Raw genomic sequence first — 22,416 nt, 5'->3', positions numbered from 1 at the left:
ACCGAGGCCGAAGGCCGGAGAAGACATTCTCTAAGTTTTGACCAACAATTTTGTAAAATAATTTCATTTAGTCCAGATTGATACGTCGTTCTAAACCCGAATTGATCGTAGAAATGTCTTCTTTCGCTTTAAATCCTCCACAGACGATAAGATATATTTGCTAAAAAACTTCTCTTGAATGTGGATACGTTAAGCTGGTTATGCAGGTAAATTCCTAGAGTGATTTGTCGTTTTTCTTTGTATGAAGAGACGATTTGCTCCCTTTTTTATCCCAAATAAACTTTCAACAACCTTGAAATTGTCGCGCGTGTTGCAAAATCATTATGGCGGGAAATTGTCAAAACACAGGGAGTTTGAAGCCGATTTTCCGTAAAAGTCAATGATTCTAGATAAAATGACAAATAAAATTCCGTTTTAGTGTGAAGATCTATAACCTCGGGATTAAAAATCCTGTTTTCGATGGGCATTTTACAAATCGACTCACTATTTCGAGCTTTGGAGGTGAGCGGTCCGGTATCGCGGGGTCCGGATCGTAGGATACCGGACCTCACGAGAGCCAGAGCGATTTGATGGATACCGGACCTTCGGCCTCGGTCAGTATTTTCAAGACCTCGGTCACGGTATTTCACGATACGGACCTCCCAGCTGGTAAATAACAAACTTAACTTATATATAATTATCATGGAATTTTTAAATTTTAAAAAAGGTTGACAGTGATATGGACATTTGTTCCCATTATATCCTGAACGTTGGTATGGATGCATGTGTATTTGTGTACTTACTAAAAAAATGTTTCGTTTTTTCTCTCCAGCATTATGGCTCTCCAGGTAAGCAAAAAAGTTCTACGGATTCAGATATGCTTGGTTTGCCGCCATTTTTGTCATGAGAAAGTATCCATTTCCACAACTTATTTTGAGAACTTATTGTGACTTGGTTGATATGAGTAAGACAATGCGATATTTCCAATTGAACTTGGTAGATAAAGTATAAAACTTTGTTTTTAGATTAGGTTATTTTGAGATTTTAGCACATTTTGTGCATTCCCATGTTACATTTAAACAATAGCAAAGGTCTGTGTGCTCATAGCCGATTCTTCATACTTCCTTACAGCTTCCATTTACACCACAGGCGGACCAGGATTAGAATCCGTCCCTCGTGATCCTTCAGGAAAATAAAATATAATTTGAAGTTGTGTCTTGACTGTTTTCTCAATAAAGCTAGTTACATATATATTACTATATTAGCCTCGTGTGTTGTTCTTAAGGGGAAGTGTGGCACAGAAAGGGGTTTAGCTCTCTTTTCTCTTTGGTGGGGGAAATTTTCTCTCGAGGGACTAAACCTTTTTCTGTGCCACAATTTCCCTTAAGAACAACACACGAGGCTAATATAGTAATGTAACTAGCTATTTTGAGAAAACAGTCAAGACACAACTTCAAATTATATTTTATTTTCCTGAAGGATCACGAGGGACTGATTCTAATCCTGGTCCGCCTGTGTTTACACGATGCTAATCGAAATTTTGACCGCTCAAACATTCGTACCGGAAATGGTGTTTACACGGAACCATGCGAATGTTCACACTGTCCAAATGGGTCGTACAGCTAGCTGTCTCTTTTTTTTATCCAGCTAGGAACTCGTAACCGTACAAAATTTTGAGCGGCCGAAAATTCGATGGGCACCGTCTAATAAGGCACTCAGGAATCCATCCATTCTCTTTTCTTACAGTTTATCTCCAACACACATTACTTTATGTCAGTCAGCAAAGACAAGACCCTAAAGTACTGGGATGCCGACCAGTTTGAGCAGATCATGGTATTACAGGTATGTTGTATCAGTTGTCCTCATTGCCCTACATGTCCTTACCAGGGAGGGGACTTTGCCCCAGCAAACCAGTATGTACAGTACGGCGTGCTTGTCATTGTACTCCCAGAGGCGGAAAACATTCAGGTTATGTTTTTCTATGTTTTATTATTTTTTTTTTCTACGAAAACAACGTAAAAAATTATCGAGGAATTTTTACTTTGCGGCTAAAAGAGCAAAAAAGTTCAGTTTTTTTATGGCATTGAGGACCCCCGTAACGGCGCCTAAAACTTTGCGTCTTTTGTCGAAATTCCTTAAACATAGCGAAAAACACCGGATAAACATAGCGAGAAACACCGGGGTAACACAGCAAAATAAACACCGGGTAAACACATAGCGAAAAACACCTGGTAGATATAGCGAAAAACACCGGGTGACAGCGAAAAACACAGGGTAAACAGAGCGAAAAACACCGGATAAACAGGCAGTGGTAGGCAGTGTTTTTGAGCTGGGACGTTTGTTCATTATAGTTTATATTTTGTTTGTGTGGTGTTTTTTAGCTGGAACGTTTGTTCAATGTAGTTTATAAGCAGTTGCGCCTTCATCATATTCACGCCAATACCATAGTGTGTGCCGTCGTAACTATGGACACTCTCTGTCATGGGGAACACGTCGAACACAGGGATCCCCTTAGTCGCGAAGTACTTCTTCATAGCGATGTTATACTTTTTTATTTTCTTCTTTCCCTGTGAGCTCCTCCAAGCTATAGGTTTAATAAAGCTCGGGCTGTGCCCAAATGATTTTGGGCCATTCGCGGCCGGCGATTAAATTCAACAAGGGCTCAATGTAACATTTTTGGTAGAGCTCAGAATTCAGGCTATCGTGTATTTCCAACATTGACAAAGAACGCCGAGCGAATATTCGCCTGGATGCTTTTGTTAACGAGCTCTTGAGGCTATTTTCGATACGAGTTGCTGTACGACCCGTTGAACACATATTGAAAGTCGGGAGTCCCGTTACAGAATCTGCTATGTGGCATCACACTCGCTCGGTTCTTGATGCTCTTTCCATTACACATTGCTTTCCCACTGTCGACGAACTGTCGCTCCCCGTGGCAATCATCGGAGTTGGGCCTTACAGCTTCCTGCTCGGGATCATTTGTAAAAAGGATTAAAAGGGCATTACTGAAATGCCGCATTAGTGAGTCTCCGACTAGGAATAAAGCGTCGAGTCTTTCGTTAACCACTCTACAAGCCTCTTCGCTTGAGTAGTTTTTTTACTACACACGCCTCGTTCTGTGGAACCCAGTCGTACAACTCGGCGGATATGACTTCGCTGAAATCAGTACACGCTTCGCAGTTACAGTTGCTCGTTCCGTTACCACACAGGCCGGTTATTTCGTCACAGCAAGGAGTCGGACTGTCTGGGTCGCAAACTGCTGGAAGATCATATCCGAACGCAGGTCAAGTTTTTACACCGACAGTTTTGCCGGCGTACCTCGAAACTCACGAAGAGCAATGTCTTTGTTGTCTCGATCTCGTTCGTGTTCTGGTGTCACCCACGCCTTCTTTTTCCATTTACCATGTGAGAGGCACTCCAATACATCCCGACAGAAGGGTTTTGCAGTCGGTTCTACCTCTGATTCAACCCAGTGGGCATACTGCTCAGGAATGAAATCTGTTTGTTTAGGATTCAAACCTTTCAACACAAATGTTGTTAGAGACATCGTTGAAACGATAAGAGCTAAAATACCTAACCGTAAGGGAGTCATTCTTTTCTTTATCAATAGAACGTTTTCACGTTTTTTTTGCATGCTAATGAGAAAACTAACATGTTAATTAGGCACACGCACGGTATGTTCACCTGACCGTACAGCCAAGAAATGTATTCAATTTGTGATCTTTTTGTCTTGTGGCCAGTTGAGCATAACAGGCAGAGATTTTGTATTTAGCATGCGCGTAAAGTCTACAATGATTGCGATAAACTTATTTGCAATTCATATTTACAGCCTCTTATATTTTTCTAGTACTTATCAATAATAAATAGTATATCATATGTGGCGAAAAGTAAACATTCATATGAATAGCAATAATATGGATCCTAAAGTTAAGAAATATTACAGGAATTATAAAGACAAGGCCAGGGCCATTGTTTTGATAAAGTTGTTACCCTTATTAAAATAATCATGACAGGCTATCATCAAAAGCAAAATATCGAATTCGGGGATATTTTACAGCTGTTTTATTCTACACCTAACTAGCATTTATCTCCTTTATGTCTTTACTGTCAAGTCCTGAAGACACAATTCTGAGCGCTACTCTGAACACATCACTAGCTTTTACTTTCAACAACCGAGCTCTACAAATTAGACGCGCTCTCACAAGGCAAGCACGCTATCTCCATGGTAACATCAATCAATAACATACATAACATTTCCTCCCCCTTTAAGGCTCTGACTAGTACATGCTGAAAGCCTAAACAAAACGTCCAGGGGGTTTTACTACACGCCCAGGGGGTTTTACTACACGCCCAGGGGGTTTTACTACACGCCCAGAGCGTGTAGGTCTAGGCTGAGATGATCGCAGTGCCGTAGGGCTCGCAACATCTCCAATGGCCTCTGGCATCTCTGGTTCGGCCACAGGCTGCTCTGTGGGTGTCAACTCTGTTGTCGTTACCATCGTTGCAGTTGGACCTGCCTCTGGGCTTACCAGGGCGGGGTCTACCGGGTTGTCCAACACCTCGCTGCCCTCTCCTGGATTGGCGGAGCGAAGTTGCTCTACATGTCTTCTCCAGGAATAATCGTGAACCTTCACCGTGTACATCAACAATCCAGTGCGTTCTAGCACCTTCCCGCGCATCCATCTCGGCCCTCTTCGGTAGTTCCTCAACCAGACAACGCTCCCTGGCCCGAAACAGGTGAGATTACGGTGCTCATCCTGCAAAAGCTGTTTACCAACATCTCTTCTGACATCGGGGAGGATCAGGTCAAGTCTCGATCGCAGCCTCTTTCCAAAAAGAAGTCGCACCGGGCTGTAACCAGTAGGGTGGGGTGCGTTACGGTACGCGAACAGGAACCTGTCCAGCTTGTGCTGCAGTGAATGCAGTGAAATGCTCGAACTCTCTCGACTTGAACTGTGGCCCATTATCGGTTACTATTTGCTCGGGGAGGCCCATCCGGGCAAATAGTGTACGCAAGGAATTAACAGTTTCCAGTGCGGTAGTGTCCCTGTGCATGATGAAGACCTCGGGCCACTTTGTATGCTGCAACCGGACCAGCGAAGTCGATGTGTAATCGTTGCCAGGGTTGCGCTGGATACTCCCACCGATGTAGAGGGGCTCGAGCAGGATTCCGGGCTGTCTCCTGGCAACCTTGTCAGCGCTTGGCGGTGGCCTCAATCTCACTGTCGATCCGTGGCCACCAAATGTATCCCCGTGCTACTCCCTTCATCTTAACCATACCGTGTGACTCTCATGTAGTATGTCAAGAACTCGCCGCCGAAGCTTGGGTAGCACCACAACACGGTCACCCCACATGATGGTGCCGTGGCAGACAGCAAGCTGTTCCTTGCGGCTGCTATAAGGTGCCAAGTCCGGGTTAGGCTCAGCCCCTCCTTATCCCGTCTCTACCAAGCGCACCACCCGCGCGAGGATTGGGTCTCGGTTGGTTTCGCGGCGAAGTTCCCTTTCAGTGACTGGTAACGTATCAAGTACAGACATATGGAACAGTTCCACCTCGTCCGGCTCATCCGCTGGTGTCTGCACTAGCGGAAGCCTCGACAAGCCATCACAGTTGGCATGCTCTTGGGAAAAGACACCATCGCTGCAGTCGTGCTGCCGTGGTAATTGGAACTCCCTTTCCGGGATCCATGATATACTTAAGAGGCTTGTGATCCGTAATCAACTTGAACTTCCGCCCCTCTAGGTACATCTGGAACTTCCGCATTCCCCAGTACAAACTCAGAGTCTCTTTTTTAATTTGAGCATATTTTCTCTCTGTCTTGCTCAATGAGCGGGATGCCTATGCAATTGGTATTTCACTACCATCTGCCAACACGTGTGACAGGACCGCCCCTAGCCCATAAGAGGAACTGTCGCAGGCGAGGACCAACGGTAAGTCCGGGTCAAAGTGTGTAAGGACACGCTCCTCCGACAGCATGCCCTTGACCTTCCTGAAACTCTGCTCCACACCCCAGACCCACGACACACCCTTCTGTAGGAGCTGGTGAAAGGGTGCTAGGTGAGTTGCCAAATCAGGCAAGAACCGTGAGTAGTACTGTGCCATTCCTAAAAATGAGCGCAGCTGTCCAACATTCTCTGGGTTGGGGAGCTGTGTCATAGCTTCAGTCTTGGTCTTGGACTGACGGAGACCATCCGCAGAGATTATGTGACCCAAGTATTCCACTGAATCACGCATGAATGTGCACTTCTCTTTCTCGAACCTAAGGCCAAAGTCCTCCAGTCAGCCCAAAACCTTGTCCAGAGTGGAGATGTGCTCTTACGGGCTGGAACCTGTAATGATTATATCGTCAAGGTAACACTGCACGCGTGGTATACCTTGTAAGACCTGATCCATCGCCCGCTGCCAGATTGCAGGAGCTGAGGCGATGCCATACGCAAGTCGCTGACATTGATAGAGGCCGCATGTTGTATTTATCGTCAAATACTTCTTGGCGTCATCTTCTAGCTCCATCTGCAAATATGCTTGCCTCAAGTCTAGGGTACTGAACTGTTTCCCCCCACTTAAGCTAGCATATATCTCTTCGATGCGTGGCAGGGGATACTCGTCCACTCGCAATTGGGGGTTGACTGTGAAATTAAAGTATCCTCAGACCCGCACCTCTCCGTCCTTCTTGAATGGCGTTACAATTGAGGCCGCCCAGTCACAGTGGTCCACCTTCTTAATCATTCCTTGCGATTCTAAAGATTCTAAACCACGCTCCACAGCAGGCTTCCGGGCCAGCGCAACAGGGCGAGCCTTGAAAAACTTAGGGACAGCGTCGACTTTCAACTGAATACTTGCCCTGATGCCCTTAAGTGTTCCAAGGTCTTCCTTGAAAACTGAAGCATGGCTGCTTAGTACATCCTCTAAATTCTTGCTTGCGGTTAGATTCAACAAGGACCAGTTCAGGGTGATTGAATGTGACCACTCCCTGCCGAACAGGGTGGGTCCACTCCCGGGAATGACATATAAGGGGAGGGGAGTATCTTGGTTTCCGTAGCGCACTTTGACTGTTATGGCTCCAAGCGGAACCAAGTTCTCTTCTCTGTAGGCATGTAGTTTTAGTTCAGTATTTTCCAGGGGCACATGACGCAAACACTCGCGGTATTTGGCCTCGCTTATAACTGAGACAGCAGCCACAGTATCCAGTTCCATTTGAAACCCAATCCCTTCTACCTCTATGTCGACACTGATGGGTTTCCAAGATGGCTTAGAGCCCACTTCATACAATCCATAACATCCATCATCACCATGTGTTTCCTTTCTCCCATAGTTTTCGTTCATAACCTTGACCCCTGTATGGGATGCCTGTGGTTTCTTATTGGACTTGACCTGCCGGCATGCTCTCTTAATGTGCCCTATTTTGCCACAGGAGAAACACTTGGATTGACTGAAAACGCAGGACCGCGGGTCGTGCTTCCCGTTACAGCGGTAACATTTTGAAACTGTTGCACTCTGGGGTAGTTTCCTTGGGTTCCCTGTGGTATCTCCATCTCGCAAAAAATGCTTTTGGCCATTATTTCCCTCCAGTTTATCCACCTCGGAATGGAGCCCTTCCGTCCTAAATGCCAAGACATCTTTATTTGCCTGTTCGACCGGCATTTTCAAAGTTCAAGTCGACGAGTTTCTCTTTTAGTAGTTCTCTCAACATCTTGTCGTCTCTATTTCCAGACACTAACCTGTCTCGCAATCTTTCGCTTCCTATTTCATCTCCAGCCAAGTGCTTGTGCGTAGCCACGTACTCGCACACGGACTCCCCTGGTTTGCGATAACGGTTATCGAACTCGTATCGCGCCACAATGGGAGACTTCTCTGGCTTCGTGTGTCCTTTCAGTGTTTTCACAATAACATACGTTATCGTGTCGTCCTTCGGTATCGCACGCTGTATCAAATCCTTCAAGAGTTGGAACGTATCGGGATTCAAATAAGCTAAAACAATTGCTTTCTTGGTCTTCGCTTCCGTTACGTTGTTCGCAATGAAATAAAAATCCAACTGTTCAGTGTACGACTCCCAGTCGCCGCCCGGGTGAAACTTGTTTACTTTAACAAATGTCGCCGTGTCTCCCATCTCTGACTCATTTTTTTTTTTTCGGGTTTCTCTTGCTCTATTTCCATCAAATCCTAAACCTAAACTACAAAGTATAAATTACCAATTACCTTGATTGTCCTTGTCCTTATTGCCAGGCCGCAAGATGCAGACCACTCGCTCCAGGCTTCCCAGTCACATTTGACCGCGCGGCAAGGGCAGTCCGTGGTGCGCTTCTCGGTCTCTGGAAGATTGGGGCAACTTTGCGGTAGACCGGAGCAGTCGTATTTCTGCACTGTCACTGACACAGTCCTGGAAGATTAGTCGCATAAAATGAGCTCTTCGTAAAAGCCGAACTAATGTAGCGTAGCATTATCGTAAAAAAATGAAAAAGGACCGGTATGACCGAAATGTGATTTTTAGGAGCGATATTGCGGTGTTAGATTCCTGTTACCTAACGCTAACCCAACAAGCCAATAGAAGTTTTTCCCCCCGTCTTAAGATGAGTGGTGGGAAAAAACTAGGCCAATAAGTGAATGAAGGCATTACCATCTCTACTCCATCCCCCTCTAAACATGCGCGGTGGGGGAATGCTGGCCAACAAGTCATCAATGGAGGTATTACCCCTCCCTACAGATATGCACGACGGTAGAATGCTTGGACAAAGGCCTATGTCAATTGGTGAATAGAGGCATTACCAACATTACTCCCCCCCCCTTCGAACATGTGCGGTGGGAGAACACTTTGCCAACAAGTCATCAATGGAGGTTTTACTCCCCCCCCCCCCCCTCCAGATATCCGTGGACAACGGCCTATGTCAATTTTAATTAGTGAATAGATGCCTTACCCCTCCCCCCTCCCCCTTCAAACATGCGCGGTTGGAGTGTGAAGTGAATGAAGCCATTACTTGACGGTTCTGGTCCGGGTGGCGGTACCACACGTGGCTGTCCAGGCAGACCATGCGTTAAACTGATCGCATTTCACGGTTTTGCAGTTGCACAGTATTTTACGGGTCTCCGCCTCGGGATTCTGTGGACATGTCTGCGGCAGACCGTCACATGAGGGCTTCTGGACAGTTTCCCTGATGACAAAGTGGGTATTGTTATAAGTTCAGATCCTCACGATTATGCTTTCAATTCGTGGTTTAATTCAACTAATATTTCTCAAAATCTAAATTACAACTAACTCCGAGCTTCAACGAGGAACCAGCCCCTACGGGGGGTCCCAATCAAACATCAGGGGCCACAGGGAACCCAAGGAGGGCAATAAACATATTACAACATCTCCCCCCTTTCAAAACTTCAATAAATGTTCAAAAAAAAAAAAAAAAAAAAAATGTTCTTAACATTGTTCAATAAGTCTTTGTGGCTTCTTCACTTCACGACCAGCTCTTGTTCTGATGGGTGAATGTGCTTCTGTTTCTCTCTGATCTTCCTGTACTTTCAATGGACTTGGCGGTTCATTGATCTGCGCTTTCCTAGCGACCACTTGAGGTTGAGGACTCATGTATGTGGGAGCCACTGGCATCTTCGGATTCATGGGTGTGTCCTTCGGGACAGAAATGATGTGCCTTCGATTTCTTCGAAATACACGTCCTTTCTCATCTTCAACTACATATGACCTTGGCAGGACTTCTGCTTTACACCATTCTTTATCTTTGTTTACACGAACTCTAACTTTGTCCCCAACTTCCAAAGGGGGAAGGTCCCGGCTGTGTTGATCATAGCTCATCCGTGAACTTGCTTGTCGATGGGCTAATGCCTTTACCACTCTGTGAGGGTCTACTGGGTGAGGTACCAACAGACGTCGATGGGTAGGTAGTGTTGAACGTGTACGCCTACTCATGAGTAGTTGGGCAGGTGAGACACCTATGTCGTCAAAAGGTGTATTTCTGTACTTTAATAAACCTTCAAATGGGTCTTTATTCTCTGCTGCTGCTTTCTTAAAGATTCGCTTTGCAGTCTGGACAGCTCTTTCCGCAGCATCATTGGACTGGGGATACTCGGGTGAGCTGGTTACATGCTGGAATCCCCAAGCTTCTGCAAACTGCTTAAACTCATGGGTAGTACTGAAAATATTGCGGGTGTTACTGTATTGTGGGCCATTGTCGCTGATCACTTTGGCTGGAATGCCAAATCTTGCAAAGATTTGCTTCAAGGTGTTGACAACACACATGGCAGTGGACTGCCGAAGTAGTTCAACTTCAAAATACTTCGAATAGAAATCAACCACAATCAAGTAGGAATGGCCAGCAAATTCAAAAAGGTCAGTTCCAACAACCTGCCACGGTAGACCTGGAAGGTCATGTGGATGTAGGGTTTCTCTCTGCTGTTGGTTGCGGAATGCATTACAAATCTGACATGAACGTACTCGGTCCTTAATATGGGCAGTCATGGAGGGCCAAAAGACATAGTCTCTTGCCAAACTCAGACTCTTACTCTCACCCATGTGTGCTCCATGTATATCTTCAAGTACTTCAGCTCTCATGGATCTTGGTACTACAATTCTATCAGATTTGAACAGCAAACCATCTTCAACACTAAGCTCTTCCTTGTAATTCCAGTATTCTCTTGCCAGTTCGTCAACCTGATCCTTGTCTTCTGGCCAACCCTCTAGGACATATTCCATTACTACTCTTGAGGTTTCATCGTTACTTGATGCATCTCTGAATTTCTTTAATGTGGAATTCTCAATTCCCAGATTTTCAATCAGATTGATTCCAATCACATCCTCTGGTTCACTTACTGGCGTAGTGTCAGTGAGTGGGGCTCTACTCAAACAATCAGAGATGATTTGTTTCTTGCCTGGGACATATCTCACATCCAAATCATACTTGGTTAGCTTCAGAAGCATTCTCTGCAATCGTGGTGGGCATTCATTTAGGGGCTTCCTAAAAATTGCCTCCAATGGTTTGTGATCAGTTTCTACAATCACTCTCCTGCCATATACATACGTGTGGAACTTGTCTGCTCCCCATAGTATAGCTAACAACTCTCTTTCAATGTTAGCATATCTCTGCTCACAAGACGACAAAGTCTTTGAACCAAAGGCAATCGGCTTACCCTCTTGGATGATGACTGCACCAAGGCCAGTGCTACTCGCATCTACATTCAGAATGGTCTGTTTGTGATTGTCAAAATAGGCCAACACTGGTGCATGGGTGATCACAGCTTTGAGCTTCTCGAATGCCTCTTGTTGAGGCTTCTCCCAGGTGAAAGCTGCTACTTGCTGGGTCAGCTGGGAGATTGGGCCTTGCAGATCAGCTTTGTGTTCAATGAACTTGTCCAAGTAGTTGATTGTTCCTAAGAATCGCTGCACGCCATCTTTGTCTGATGGGGGTGGCATCTCACTAATTGCACGCACTTTCTCAGGATCTGGTTTCAAACCCTCGGATGTGAACACATGTCCGACATAGCTTACTTCTGGAACTCGAAGCTTGATCTTCTTTGGATTAAATTTCAGGCCCACCTCTCTGCTTCTTTCAAGTACTGCTATCATCTTCCTATCAACATCACTTATATCTTTTCCATGGATTAAAAAATCATCAACAATTATTTCAACTGCAACTCCAGCGAAGAGCCTGTCCATCTCTCGTTGGTATATCTCAGGAGCAGATGAAATTCCAAATGGCAGCCGTGTAAATCTATACCGTCCCCAAGGTGTGTTGAATGTCAGAAGTTTCGAGCTTTCCTCATCTACCTCCACCTGCCAGTATCCACTGCATGCATCCAGTGTGGTGAACATTGTAGCTCCAGAAAGGCGATTGGCAACTTGCTCAACAGTGACCATGGGGTAGTGTGGCCTCTTGAGGGCCTTATTCAGATCCCTGGGATCGATGCAGATACGGACACTGTCTTTAGATGGTGGGTTGGCTCTGTCCTTCTCTTTTCGTTTGTCAACAACCAACATTGAAGACACCCACGGTGTGTGCTCTTCTTCTTTAACGATAATCCCATCTTGTTCCATCTCTTGGAGTTTTTCTCTTGTCGGTTCAAGCAGGGATATGGGGATCTTCCTAGGGGGGTGGACTACTGCAGGCACTGATGGATCTATCTCTAGGTGTACCTTGTTTGGCAGTCTTCCCGGTTTGTTACTAAAACAATCTTGGTACTGGGATAGAACCGGATCTTCTACCAACAATTCTGCATTCGGCTTGTTGCCATTCCCTTGTGTGGTCTCCTCGGCCAGTCTTTCTGGTGTGTCTATCAGGTCAAGATTCATAAACTTGAGCACCTCTAAGTCTAGGCAGGCTTCACAACTCAACAGGGGTGTAAACTCTCCATGCACAACAAGGTACAGCAGATCTATTTTTCGGTTCTTGTACTGGGTTGGAAGGCGACCACATCCAACAGGATGAATTGCCTTGTCTGCGAGCCATCCTTTAAGAGGCTGATGAATCTTTCGTAGCGGTTGTGTAGTGATGGCCTTATATACATGATATGGCATCACATTGGCCTCTGCACCTGTATCAGCTTTGACTTTCACCTCTTTTTGTGCAATCTTAAGGGTAATCACGCTCTTCTTTGTGCTATTGGGGCTGGACACAGTCCCAAGTTCTACTGATCCAAAGTATAAGTGTGGATCACCCCCACGATCACCTTGGCCCATACTCTCAACCTGGTTTTCTTGCTCTACTGTGCTGACCGGTGTTTCTTTCTTACCCTTAAGAGGACACAACTTTGCAAAGTGTCCCTCTTGTTGGCAATTTCTACATTTCTTTCTTAAGGCAGGACAAATACTTGGTTTTGTGAAACGGTGCTGAAAACCACAAAACTTACAGGTAGGATTAGGTGCTCTCTCCTTTCCTTGAACTGGATGTACACTCAATGGCTGCTGTGAACCAGTTGGTGAAGCAAACTTGAATTTCTGCAACTCAGCAGCTTCATAGGTTCTACAGTAATCATGGGCACTTTGGAGTGTCAAATCTGGCTTTTTCAACAACTCCCCTCTCAACTCATTCGAGAGCACCCCTCCCACGATACGATCTCTGATCAGTGAATCTCTGAGGGTCCCAAACTCACATGTCAACGATAAGCGTTTCAGCTCACTCACGAAATTGTCCATCCTCTCACCTTCTTTCTGGTTTCTTTGATTAAACACAAGGCGCTCATAGATGACGTTTCTTGCTCCCTGACAGTGTTCCTTGAACTTTCTACACACATCTTCATAAGATTCATTGCTTTCTCCTTCGTTGAAAACAAAATGACTATATTCTTCAATTGCATCTGCTCCAGCACAATTGAGTAGCAAGTTCACCTTTAACTTGTCAGGTTTCTCATCCTTTCCTTTCGCCACTAGGTAAATTTCGAACTGCATAATAAATTTCCTCCAATTTTCTGAGGCTTGGGCATCCAGCACCAGTGGACCAGGAGTCCTGTGCGACTCTACTTCTGCCATAATTTCAATTCTTTTCTCGATATTCTTTACCTTGATTCTCGTTAAACTTTTACTTGACTTCTGACACCATGTTATAAGTTCAGATCCTCACGATTATGCTTTCAATTCGTGGTTTAATTCAACTAATATTTTTCAAAATCTAAATTACAACTAACTCCGAGCTTCAACGAGGAACCAGCCCCTACGGGGGGTCCCAATCAAACATCAGGGGCCACAGGGAACCCAAGGAGAGCAATAAACATATTACAACAGGTATCGCTTATCAACGAGAACTACAGACAACATATATTTTAAATTGAGAATTCTTGGGGTTTTTTTTAGATAGCTGTCATATTGTACCAACTTCAACCAGTTATACTGGTGCATTAGAGCTAGAGCTAAGCTAAATTAAGTGACCCCGCTGGTATATTGTAGAACTCGAATCAAGGAATGAACTCGGAAATACCCCTGTCAGAGCCAGGCTTCGAACCTGGGCCACAGCGGCGAGAGGATGTATCTATTTACGCCTTACTTGATGTATCTATTTACGCCTTACTTGATGTATCTATTTACGCCTTACTTGATGTATCTATTTACGCCTTACTTGATGTATCTATTTACGCCTTACTTGATGTATCTATTTACGCCTTACTTGATGTATCTATTTACGCCTTACTTGATGATCTCTATGGTTCTGCTTCTTGTTGCAGACCCACACGACGCGGACCACACGGTCCACGGGTTCCACACACACTTCACGGTAGGACAGGTGCAGTTGGTTGTCCGGGTTTGCGTCTCGGGGGCCGGACACGTGGTTTGCAGACCGCTACAGCTCGGCTTGTTAATCACGTGATTTGTGACCGCGCTAGTCCTGCGTCGAGTGACTGTGCCACAGGAGCCGGACCAGCTGGACCAGTCATTCCACGCACACGTCACGTAACGACACGGGCCTACACGCACGAGATAAAACGAGTTATATATCCACCCACACGTCACGTAACGACACGGGCCTACACGCACGAGATAAACGAGTTATATATCCACCCACACGTCACGTAACGACACGGGCCTACACGCACGAGATAAACGAGTTATATATCCACGCACGTCACGTAACGACACGGGCCTACACGCACGAGATAAACAAGTTATTTACCCACCCACACGTCACATAACGACACGGGCCTACACGCACGAGATAAACAAGTTATATACCCACCCACACGTCACATAACGACACGGGCCTACACGCACGTGATAAAACGAGTTATATATCCACGCACGTCACGTAACGACACGGGCCTACACGCACGAGATAAACAAGTTATATACCCACCCACACGTCACATAACGACACGGGCTCACACGCACGTGATAAAACGAGTTATATATCCACGCACGTCACGTAACGACACGGGCCTACACGCACGAGATAAAACGAGTTATATATCCACCCACACGTCACGTAACGACACGGGCCTACACGCACGAGATAAACGAGTTATATACCCACCCACACGTCACGTAACGACACGGGCCTACACGCACGAGATAAACAAGTTATATACCCACCCACACGTCACATAACGACACGGGATCACACGCACGTGATAAAACGAGTTATATTTCCACCCACACGTCACGTAACGGCGCGGGTCACACGCACGAGATAAAACTAGTTATATATCCACCCACACGTCACGTAACGACACGGGCCTACACGCACGAGATAAAACGAGTTATATATCCACCCACACGTCACGTAACGACACGGGCCTACACGCACGAGATGATACAAGTTATATATATATCCACATCTCACGTAACGACACGGGCCTAAACGCACGAGATGATACAAGTTACATATATCCACATCTCACGTAACGACATGGGCCTACACGCACGAGATAAAACGAGTTATATATCTACCCACACGTCACGTAACGACACGGGCCTACACGCACGAAAGGTACAAGTTATATATATATATCCACATCTCACGTAACGACATGGGCCTACACGCAAGAGATAAAACTAGTTATATATCTACCCACACGTCACGTAACGACACGGGCCTACACGCACGAGATAAAACGAGTTATATATCCACCCACACGTCACGTAACGACACGGGCCTACACGCACGAGATGATACAAGTTATATATATATCCACATCTCACGTAACGACACGGGCCTAAACGCACGAGATGATACAAGTTACATATATCCACATCTCACGTAACGACATGGGCCTACACGCACGAGATAAAACGAGTTATATATCTAACCACACGTCACGTAACGACACGGGCCTCACGCACGAGATAAAACGAGTTATATATCCATCCACCCGTCACGTGACGACACGGGCCTTACGCAAGAGATAAAACGAGTTATATATCCACCCACCCACACGTCACGTAACGACACGGGCCTACACGAACGAGATACGAGTTATATATCTATCCACACGTCACGTAACGACAAGGCAAAATGGAGCAGGGAATGAACAGACGTGAGAGGAACGAGATAAATAAAATAGAGGTTCTGGGCGGTTAAAAAACTACATCTTGGCTTTTTTTAACGTCACCTTTTAACACAGTGCTAATGGTTTTTCGCAAAAATCAGCATGAGTTAAAGACTTGGGCGAGCAAAAGCAAGACAACGACGACGCGGCTACTCACAGTTCATGTCCTTGGTCTCTATCCTCTCCTGGTCACATGTTTGCTGCAGTCCAGAACACCCTCCCTGCTGCTCAATCACGTGGGAGTTGACCTTGCTCAGACGACGAGTTCTACGCATGCCCTTACCGCACGACGCTGACCAAGCGGACCAAGGAGCGTAGTCGCAGGTCACGTACTTGCACTTGAACACTAAAATACGTTGATCATATTGGGATACACAATTTTGCACCATACGCCGTTTTAACACTTGTTTGTTACTGCATGACTGCAGTTGCGGCGAAGAGGACACATTTCGAAAATGATAGACACATCTCTTACATATCTCTGAAAAAACCATTCAAAATGCCTCCTTTATTGAGTGACATTGATAAGCATGAGTTGATAAGCGAAATGCATGCTGGGATGATTTAAGGTACCAATGTTGATGTTGTGAATCTATTTGGTAAAGCACCTAGCTTTAATCCAGTATCACATCAACATGTTAACGATGCTGCAATCATGGACAAATTACTTAGGAACATAATGGTTTTGCGCACGTAGAACACGGGTGCGCGCATCATAATATCGGAACCTACTCTGTTCCGATAAGCCGCCATGATATCTGAACCTACTCTGTATCGATAAGCCGCCCCCCCCCCCCTATTCAATGTTGTTCATAAATCAACTTTCTCTACAATGCAATGTATATTTTCACGTGCGACATTGAGCGTGGGGGGGGAGAGGGAGGGTAGAAATATGATATATGTCGAAGACAATTTTTGTCTAATAAAACTAACTAAATAAAAATTGATCCATCGTCCCATTGTTTTTGTTCCGGATTCTCTGAAATTACGCGTGCGAAAAAAAAACTCACCCGATTATGTGAAGAGCCCTAACGGGGTGTGTGCTGTGGTGAGTCGTCACGGCGGGGGGGGGGGGGGGGGGGGTGAGAGGTTTTGAGCTGTGAGGAGCCCTCACGGGGTGTGTGCAGTGGTAAGTCGTCACGGGGGGTGAGAGGTTTTGAGCTGTGAGGAGCCCTCACGGGGTGTGTGCTGTGGTGAGTCGTCACGGCGGGGGGGGTGGGGGATGAGAGGTTTTGAGCTGTGAGGAGCCCTCACGGGGTGTGTGCTGTGGTGAGTCGTCACGGCGGGGGGGGGGGGGGGGGGTGAGAGGTTTTGAGCTGTGAGGAGCCCTCCCTGGGTGTGTGCGCTGTGATGGACGCGGGGGCCACGTTCATTGGGGGGGGGAGAAATGGGAACTTTATGCATAATAATTGGTACAATTTCTTTGTACCGGATTCACAGTCGTGGCGTAATCAGATTTAACGTGAGAATGGCGAATTACTTACTCTGACATGTAGAGGTTGTGAGTGCGCTTAGCAGTGTGGGTAGCTGACTCATGCTCATGACCGAAAACATATGCTCGTTTTTCGGATCCGAAGCCATAAACTCCAGTTCCGCTTTGTTCGTCCTAAGCCCAACGCCCACCGAGAAGATATTGATTCCATTTTCTCGAAGCTTTCTGATTGGCTCTTTGAGGCTTACTAGAGATCCCGTGCTCACTCCGTCTGTGACAACCAGTAAAATCTAAAAACAAGTGACAGACACGTTACTGATGTGAATGGGAGTCTTAATCAATTCGGCTGGTTAATTGGTTAATTAGAACAATATCTGCATGAGCTCGCCTAGTGCGCAGTGTCTTATGTCCACAGGGGCCAGGGAAATTAGATGTAGATGTAGATCTTTTATTATTGGTATACCATATAACTTTTGTTACATAAGTTGTTTCAACCAATAAATTTCTATATTTATTTTCCTTATTATATTTCCTTATTTCCTTTCCTTATACACATACACAGAAAAATGTGCTTAGCAGCCTTAACAGCCTTTTGCACCTTTTTTGGCGGGTTTAAGAGTAGATGAAAAAGCTGTTCCTTGTTGTGGAATGTAATTTTGTCTTTTTCCAGAACATCAAGCATTTCTCTCCTAAGGTTATCATAGATGGGACATCTCAGTAGGAAGTGCCACTCATCTTCTGTTTCGTTGAGGTCGCATTGCCGGCAGAGTCTTTCCTTTGGGCTGCGGTATGGCCTGGAGTACCGTTCAGCCTCTATTTCTAATTTATGACAACTTAATCTTTGGCGTGTCAACTCTTCTCTATGTTTGATGTTTTGGGCATTAAATAGGTACGTTTTCTTGTCATATTTTGTTTTAAACTTACGGTAAGTTCTAAGTTTGTTCTTTTGTCCGGGCTTTTTTGAATCGTTAAAGATTATCAGCTTCAGAAGGGGCGTGACTGCCCCCCCCCCCACTAGGGACCTTACGATTCACGACGGCGCAAACAGTCGTAAGCTCTCCGCCGTCGTGAATCTTAAGTTCGCTTGTGAGGATAGCGAGTATCATGTTTTCAATTTTTGGCAATAAGTTGTTGACATTTTCTAATAACAATGGTTTTCTACCTTGGTGATGCCATTTCTGCCGCCTCCAGCAGACGTGAAAAGTTGTTCCCGTGCCATGTCCAGCGCCTTGTCAGTGTATGTCCACCCGCCTACACACATCAAACACAATCTGGACAATGACCATACGACTTATGCATTAGCCAGACAAGCCAGAACAAACTCTAAAAGTGTCTGAGTCGACCTGCCGACACATGTTTATTGACCGTATGTTCTGGTCGTAATGACATGTGACAATGTCACGTGATGTGCTTACCGTGCTGTCGGATACCCTGGATGGCTGTCATGAAGTCGTTTTTGTTGCCAAACTGGTTAAACTTGATTCGCATGGTGGGATTCGTACTGAACGTGATGACGCCCATCTGAATACCGTCAGCACCGAAATTATCAAACCCGCCAGCCATGGATGCTACGAAGTTTGTCATGCGAACGAAATCCTCGTCCGAGACACTGCCCGACTCGTCCAGGATCAGACCAACGTCTGCCTTGCAACCTGGTTAAAGCAAACAACGCGTTAACAAAGTAATAATTGCCTTCAATAACGGATAATGCAACCAGCGCATTGACCTAAATAAGAACGGACACAGCACTGATGACCTTGCGAAATGGCTAAGAGAACGAATAGGCAGATGAATGGGATCACGCATAGTTTGGGTTGTGTCATGAGGTTAGGCTTTATTGCCATGGTTACGTCACGCAATTAATAAAGAGAGACTTACAAGATCTGTGCTTGACTTCCGTCTCTGGCGCAGGGCAGGTTGTCTGGAGGCCGTTACAGTTGGCTTGCGTGACAGTGTGCTGCGTGACCTCGCTAGTCCTCTGCCTCACCATCCTACCGCACGTGCTTGACCACGCCCCCCATTGATTCCACGAGCACGTCACATAGCGGCATGGACCTGGAAGTATCCGACGACACACAATAACATTGCGGTTGTTCTGTCCCCAAAAACGTTGTTTTAATTCCAATTGGAAAGTGGTATAGAAAGCGGTAGACCAACTAAAAACTGCAATGCGCTCGCTTGCTAGCGTGGCCACAAAGTTTCGAAAAAAAATAGCCAATGAGAACACGAGGATTGCAGTTTTGATTGACGCAGACACTGAACCATCCTTGTCACGCTGATGTCAAATCGATAGTGTGTTTCCTATTGGCTCTTCCTAAAACTATCCCGGTCGACATGTCAATCAAATAGTGTTTTTTTTTTTTTTGCATTCTTATTGGATTTCTTCCTAAACGCTGATTTAGACAGTACGATAAGTTTTATGCGACACCTCTATACTACTATTCTATAGAGTGCAAATCAGCGTACGACTCCGCTACGATGCTCGACTACGAAAATCTCAGTGTGAAATACAGTGCTAAAGAAAACCTCACCCCCCCCCCCCACCCCCCACCCCAAAAGACGTAGGAAGGTCGCATATGGCTAAATTGTGCTGTGTAATTCAGCCTTAAAGCTGCCCGGTCGCCACGAAAGCAAGCTTATAAATTTCATTTAGGTTTCCTCTCATACTTAATTACAAGAATTGAGATGGGAAACACACGCGTCGGGCTCGGCAAACGTGACAGACTTGGGTTTCCTGTGGATGGTAAAAGTTGTGACGTCACAGGAGACCATCTCGGCGGGCTCGTCCCAGCCCCCACGCTGCCTCACGGTTCATTTCGTGCACAGGAAACCCGATACGAACGCCTGGTACTCGGCAGAACACAGGAATCCCGGTAAGAACGCCTAGTACTAGGCTGCATAAGTTACAGACAGGCGAGCAAAAGCAAAGGCTCCTCGTACGAGTACGCAGTACGCGGCCGGCTACTCACAGTTCATGTCCTTGGTCTCTGTCTTCTCCTGGTCACATGTTTGCTGCAGTCCAGAACACCCTCCCTGCTGCTCAATCACGTGGGAGTTGACCTTGCTCAGACGACGAGTTCTACGCATGCCCTTACCGCACGACGCTGACCAAGCGGACCAAGGAGCGTAGTCGCAGGTGACGTACTTGCACTTGTACGCTGCAGGAATGACAAGAGAGTCGTCATGTTTTTTATGAAATACTTTACTTATTGTTGTTATTGCTATATTTACTTTCGAGTGCTTATTCCAAGTTGCTTGTTGATCGTCACCTCATTTATTTGAGCAGTGGAACCTAAATTATAACGAGGCTCCTGACGAGTCCACTTCGTACTTTTAAGTTTTATTTTCATGTGAAAAAACTCGTACTTCACTACAAACAATAGAATAGTATTTTCTATTATTAAGTAAGCTCGACGTAACGATATTTTCTGTCATTTTTCAGAAAAAAATATTGCTGCATCTGAAGTTACGGTTTACAAGATTTATGAATATAACTTCTTTTGTGTGTGCCATAACATATCATCATTTGGAAACTCCTTTCTAAGTTTACAGTTAGCCTCCTCCGCAGACAACTTCTCTCATCGGAAAGATAAAGCGTTTTTTTTAATGCGGGCTTCCTGTGGCGAATAGAGGAGAAAATAACGCAGTTGGGAGGGCCCGCGTCCTAAAATCACAAATACAGGTATCCCGAATTTAAATAAAGGCCCTTACAGAGTAGTCGCCTGCGCAGGAGGCTAGTTTCCAGTAAAACATTGGCATATCTTACTTGCACACGACGCCTCGCTGATGGCTGTGAGTAGAGTGGGGAGTTGTGCCATGCTCGACACATAGAAAACATGGGAGTTCTTAGGATCTGATGCCATGAACTCAAGTTCCTGTTTGTTGATGTTGCTGCCTATTCCCACCGTGAAAATATTCACGTGACTTGCTTTGAGGAGTTGAGTGGGCGTCTTCAGGCTCGCCATCCCGCTAGTGCTGACTCCATCAGTCAGAATTAACAACATCTGGACGTCAAAAAAACAGACAGCGTCAACGCATACTGCATCAAGTATTGTTACGACTCGTTACTTTGAAAAACATTGTTAGCCAGGATCGGCAAAATCTGAAGACAAGAAAGGGGAGGGGTAAACAAATGTCAGCCCGTCCCTGACACGCTATTTTGGCTCTATCATCGGTGTAATGTGTGACGCGTAACTTTGGCTCAATCATCAGTGTAATGCGTGACACGTTACTTTGGCTCCATGATCAGTGTAATGCGTGACGCGTTACTTTGGCTCTATCATCAGTGTAATGTGTAACACGTTACTTTGGCTCTATCATCAGTAAAATGCGTGACACGTTACTTTGGCTCTATCATCAGTGTAATGCGTGACGCGTTACTTTGGCTCTATCATCAGTGTAATGCGTGACGCGTTACTTTGGCTCTATCATCAGTGTAATGTGTGACACGTTACTTTGGCTCTATCATCAGTGTAATGCGTGACGCGTTACTTTGGCTCTATCATCAGTGTAATGTGTGACACGTTACTTTGGCTCTATCATCAGTGTAATGTGTGACACGTTACTTTGGCTCTATCATCAGTGTAATGCGTGACGCGTTACTTTGGGTCTATCATCAGTGTAATGCGTGACACGTTACTTTGGGTCTATCATCAGTGTAATGCGTGACGCGTTACTTTGGCTCTATCATCAGTGTAATGTGTGACGCGTTACTTTGGCTCTATCATCAGTGTAATGCGTGACACGTTACTTTGGCTCTATCATCAGTGTAATGCGTGACACGTTACTTTGGCTCTATCATCAGTGTAATGCGTGACGCGTTACTTTGGCTCTATCATCAGTGTAATGTGTGACACGTTAGTTTGGCTCTATCATCAGTGTAATGTGTGACACGTTACTTTGGCTCTATCATCAGTGTAATGCGTGACACGTTACTTTGGGTCTATCATCAGTGTAATGCGTGACACGTTACTTTGGGTCTATCATCAGTGTAATGCGTGACGCGTTACTTTGGCTCTATCATCAGTGTAATGTG

General features: G+C 45.6%; 1 protein-coding gene and 1 long non-coding RNA gene across 4 annotated transcripts in view; one reads left to right on the top strand and one right to left on the bottom strand.

Annotated features, from left to right (window-relative positions):
* Nucleotides 1-22,416, bottom strand: part of LOC5506315 — a 49,152-nt gene that overhangs the window by 11,997 nt on the left and 14,739 nt on the right. For all 3 annotated transcript variants that reach the window (XM_048726374.1, XM_048726377.1, XM_048726370.1), the window contains exons 16-25: nt 21,148-21,385; nt 20,351-20,539; nt 19,260-19,436; nt 18,797-19,033; nt 18,544-18,632; nt 17,434-17,671; nt 16,107-16,295; nt 14,098-14,371; nt 8,953-9,126; nt 8,177-8,357 (exon numbers count right to left, since the gene is read on the bottom strand). In XM_048726374.1, the coding sequence (XP_048582331.1) occupies nt 8,177-8,357; nt 8,953-9,126; nt 14,098-14,371; nt 16,107-16,295; nt 17,434-17,671; nt 18,544-18,632; nt 18,797-19,033; nt 19,260-19,436; nt 20,351-20,539; nt 21,148-21,385 (1,986 nt within the window). The remainder of the gene's footprint in view (nt 1-8,176; nt 8,358-8,952; nt 9,127-14,097; nt 14,372-16,106; nt 16,296-17,433; nt 17,672-18,543; nt 18,633-18,796; nt 19,034-19,259; nt 19,437-20,350; nt 20,540-21,147; nt 21,386-22,416) is intronic.
* LOC125561850 lies at nt 1,270-15,527 on the top strand. Its single transcript, XR_007307545.1, has 2 exons — nt 1,270-1,821; nt 14,132-15,527. It is a non-coding gene; the product is annotated as an uncharacterized LOC125561850 (long non-coding RNA).

Source organism: Nematostella vectensis, chromosome 1, assembly GCF_932526225.1.
Source record: "Nematostella vectensis chromosome 1, jaNemVect1.1, whole genome shotgun sequence".
In the NCBI taxonomy this organism is placed as follows: domain Eukaryota; kingdom Metazoa; phylum Cnidaria; class Anthozoa; order Actiniaria; family Edwardsiidae; genus Nematostella; species Nematostella vectensis.
The sequence above is the reverse complement of the archived record's forward strand: the minus strand, read 5'-3'. Positions and strand labels throughout refer to the sequence as shown.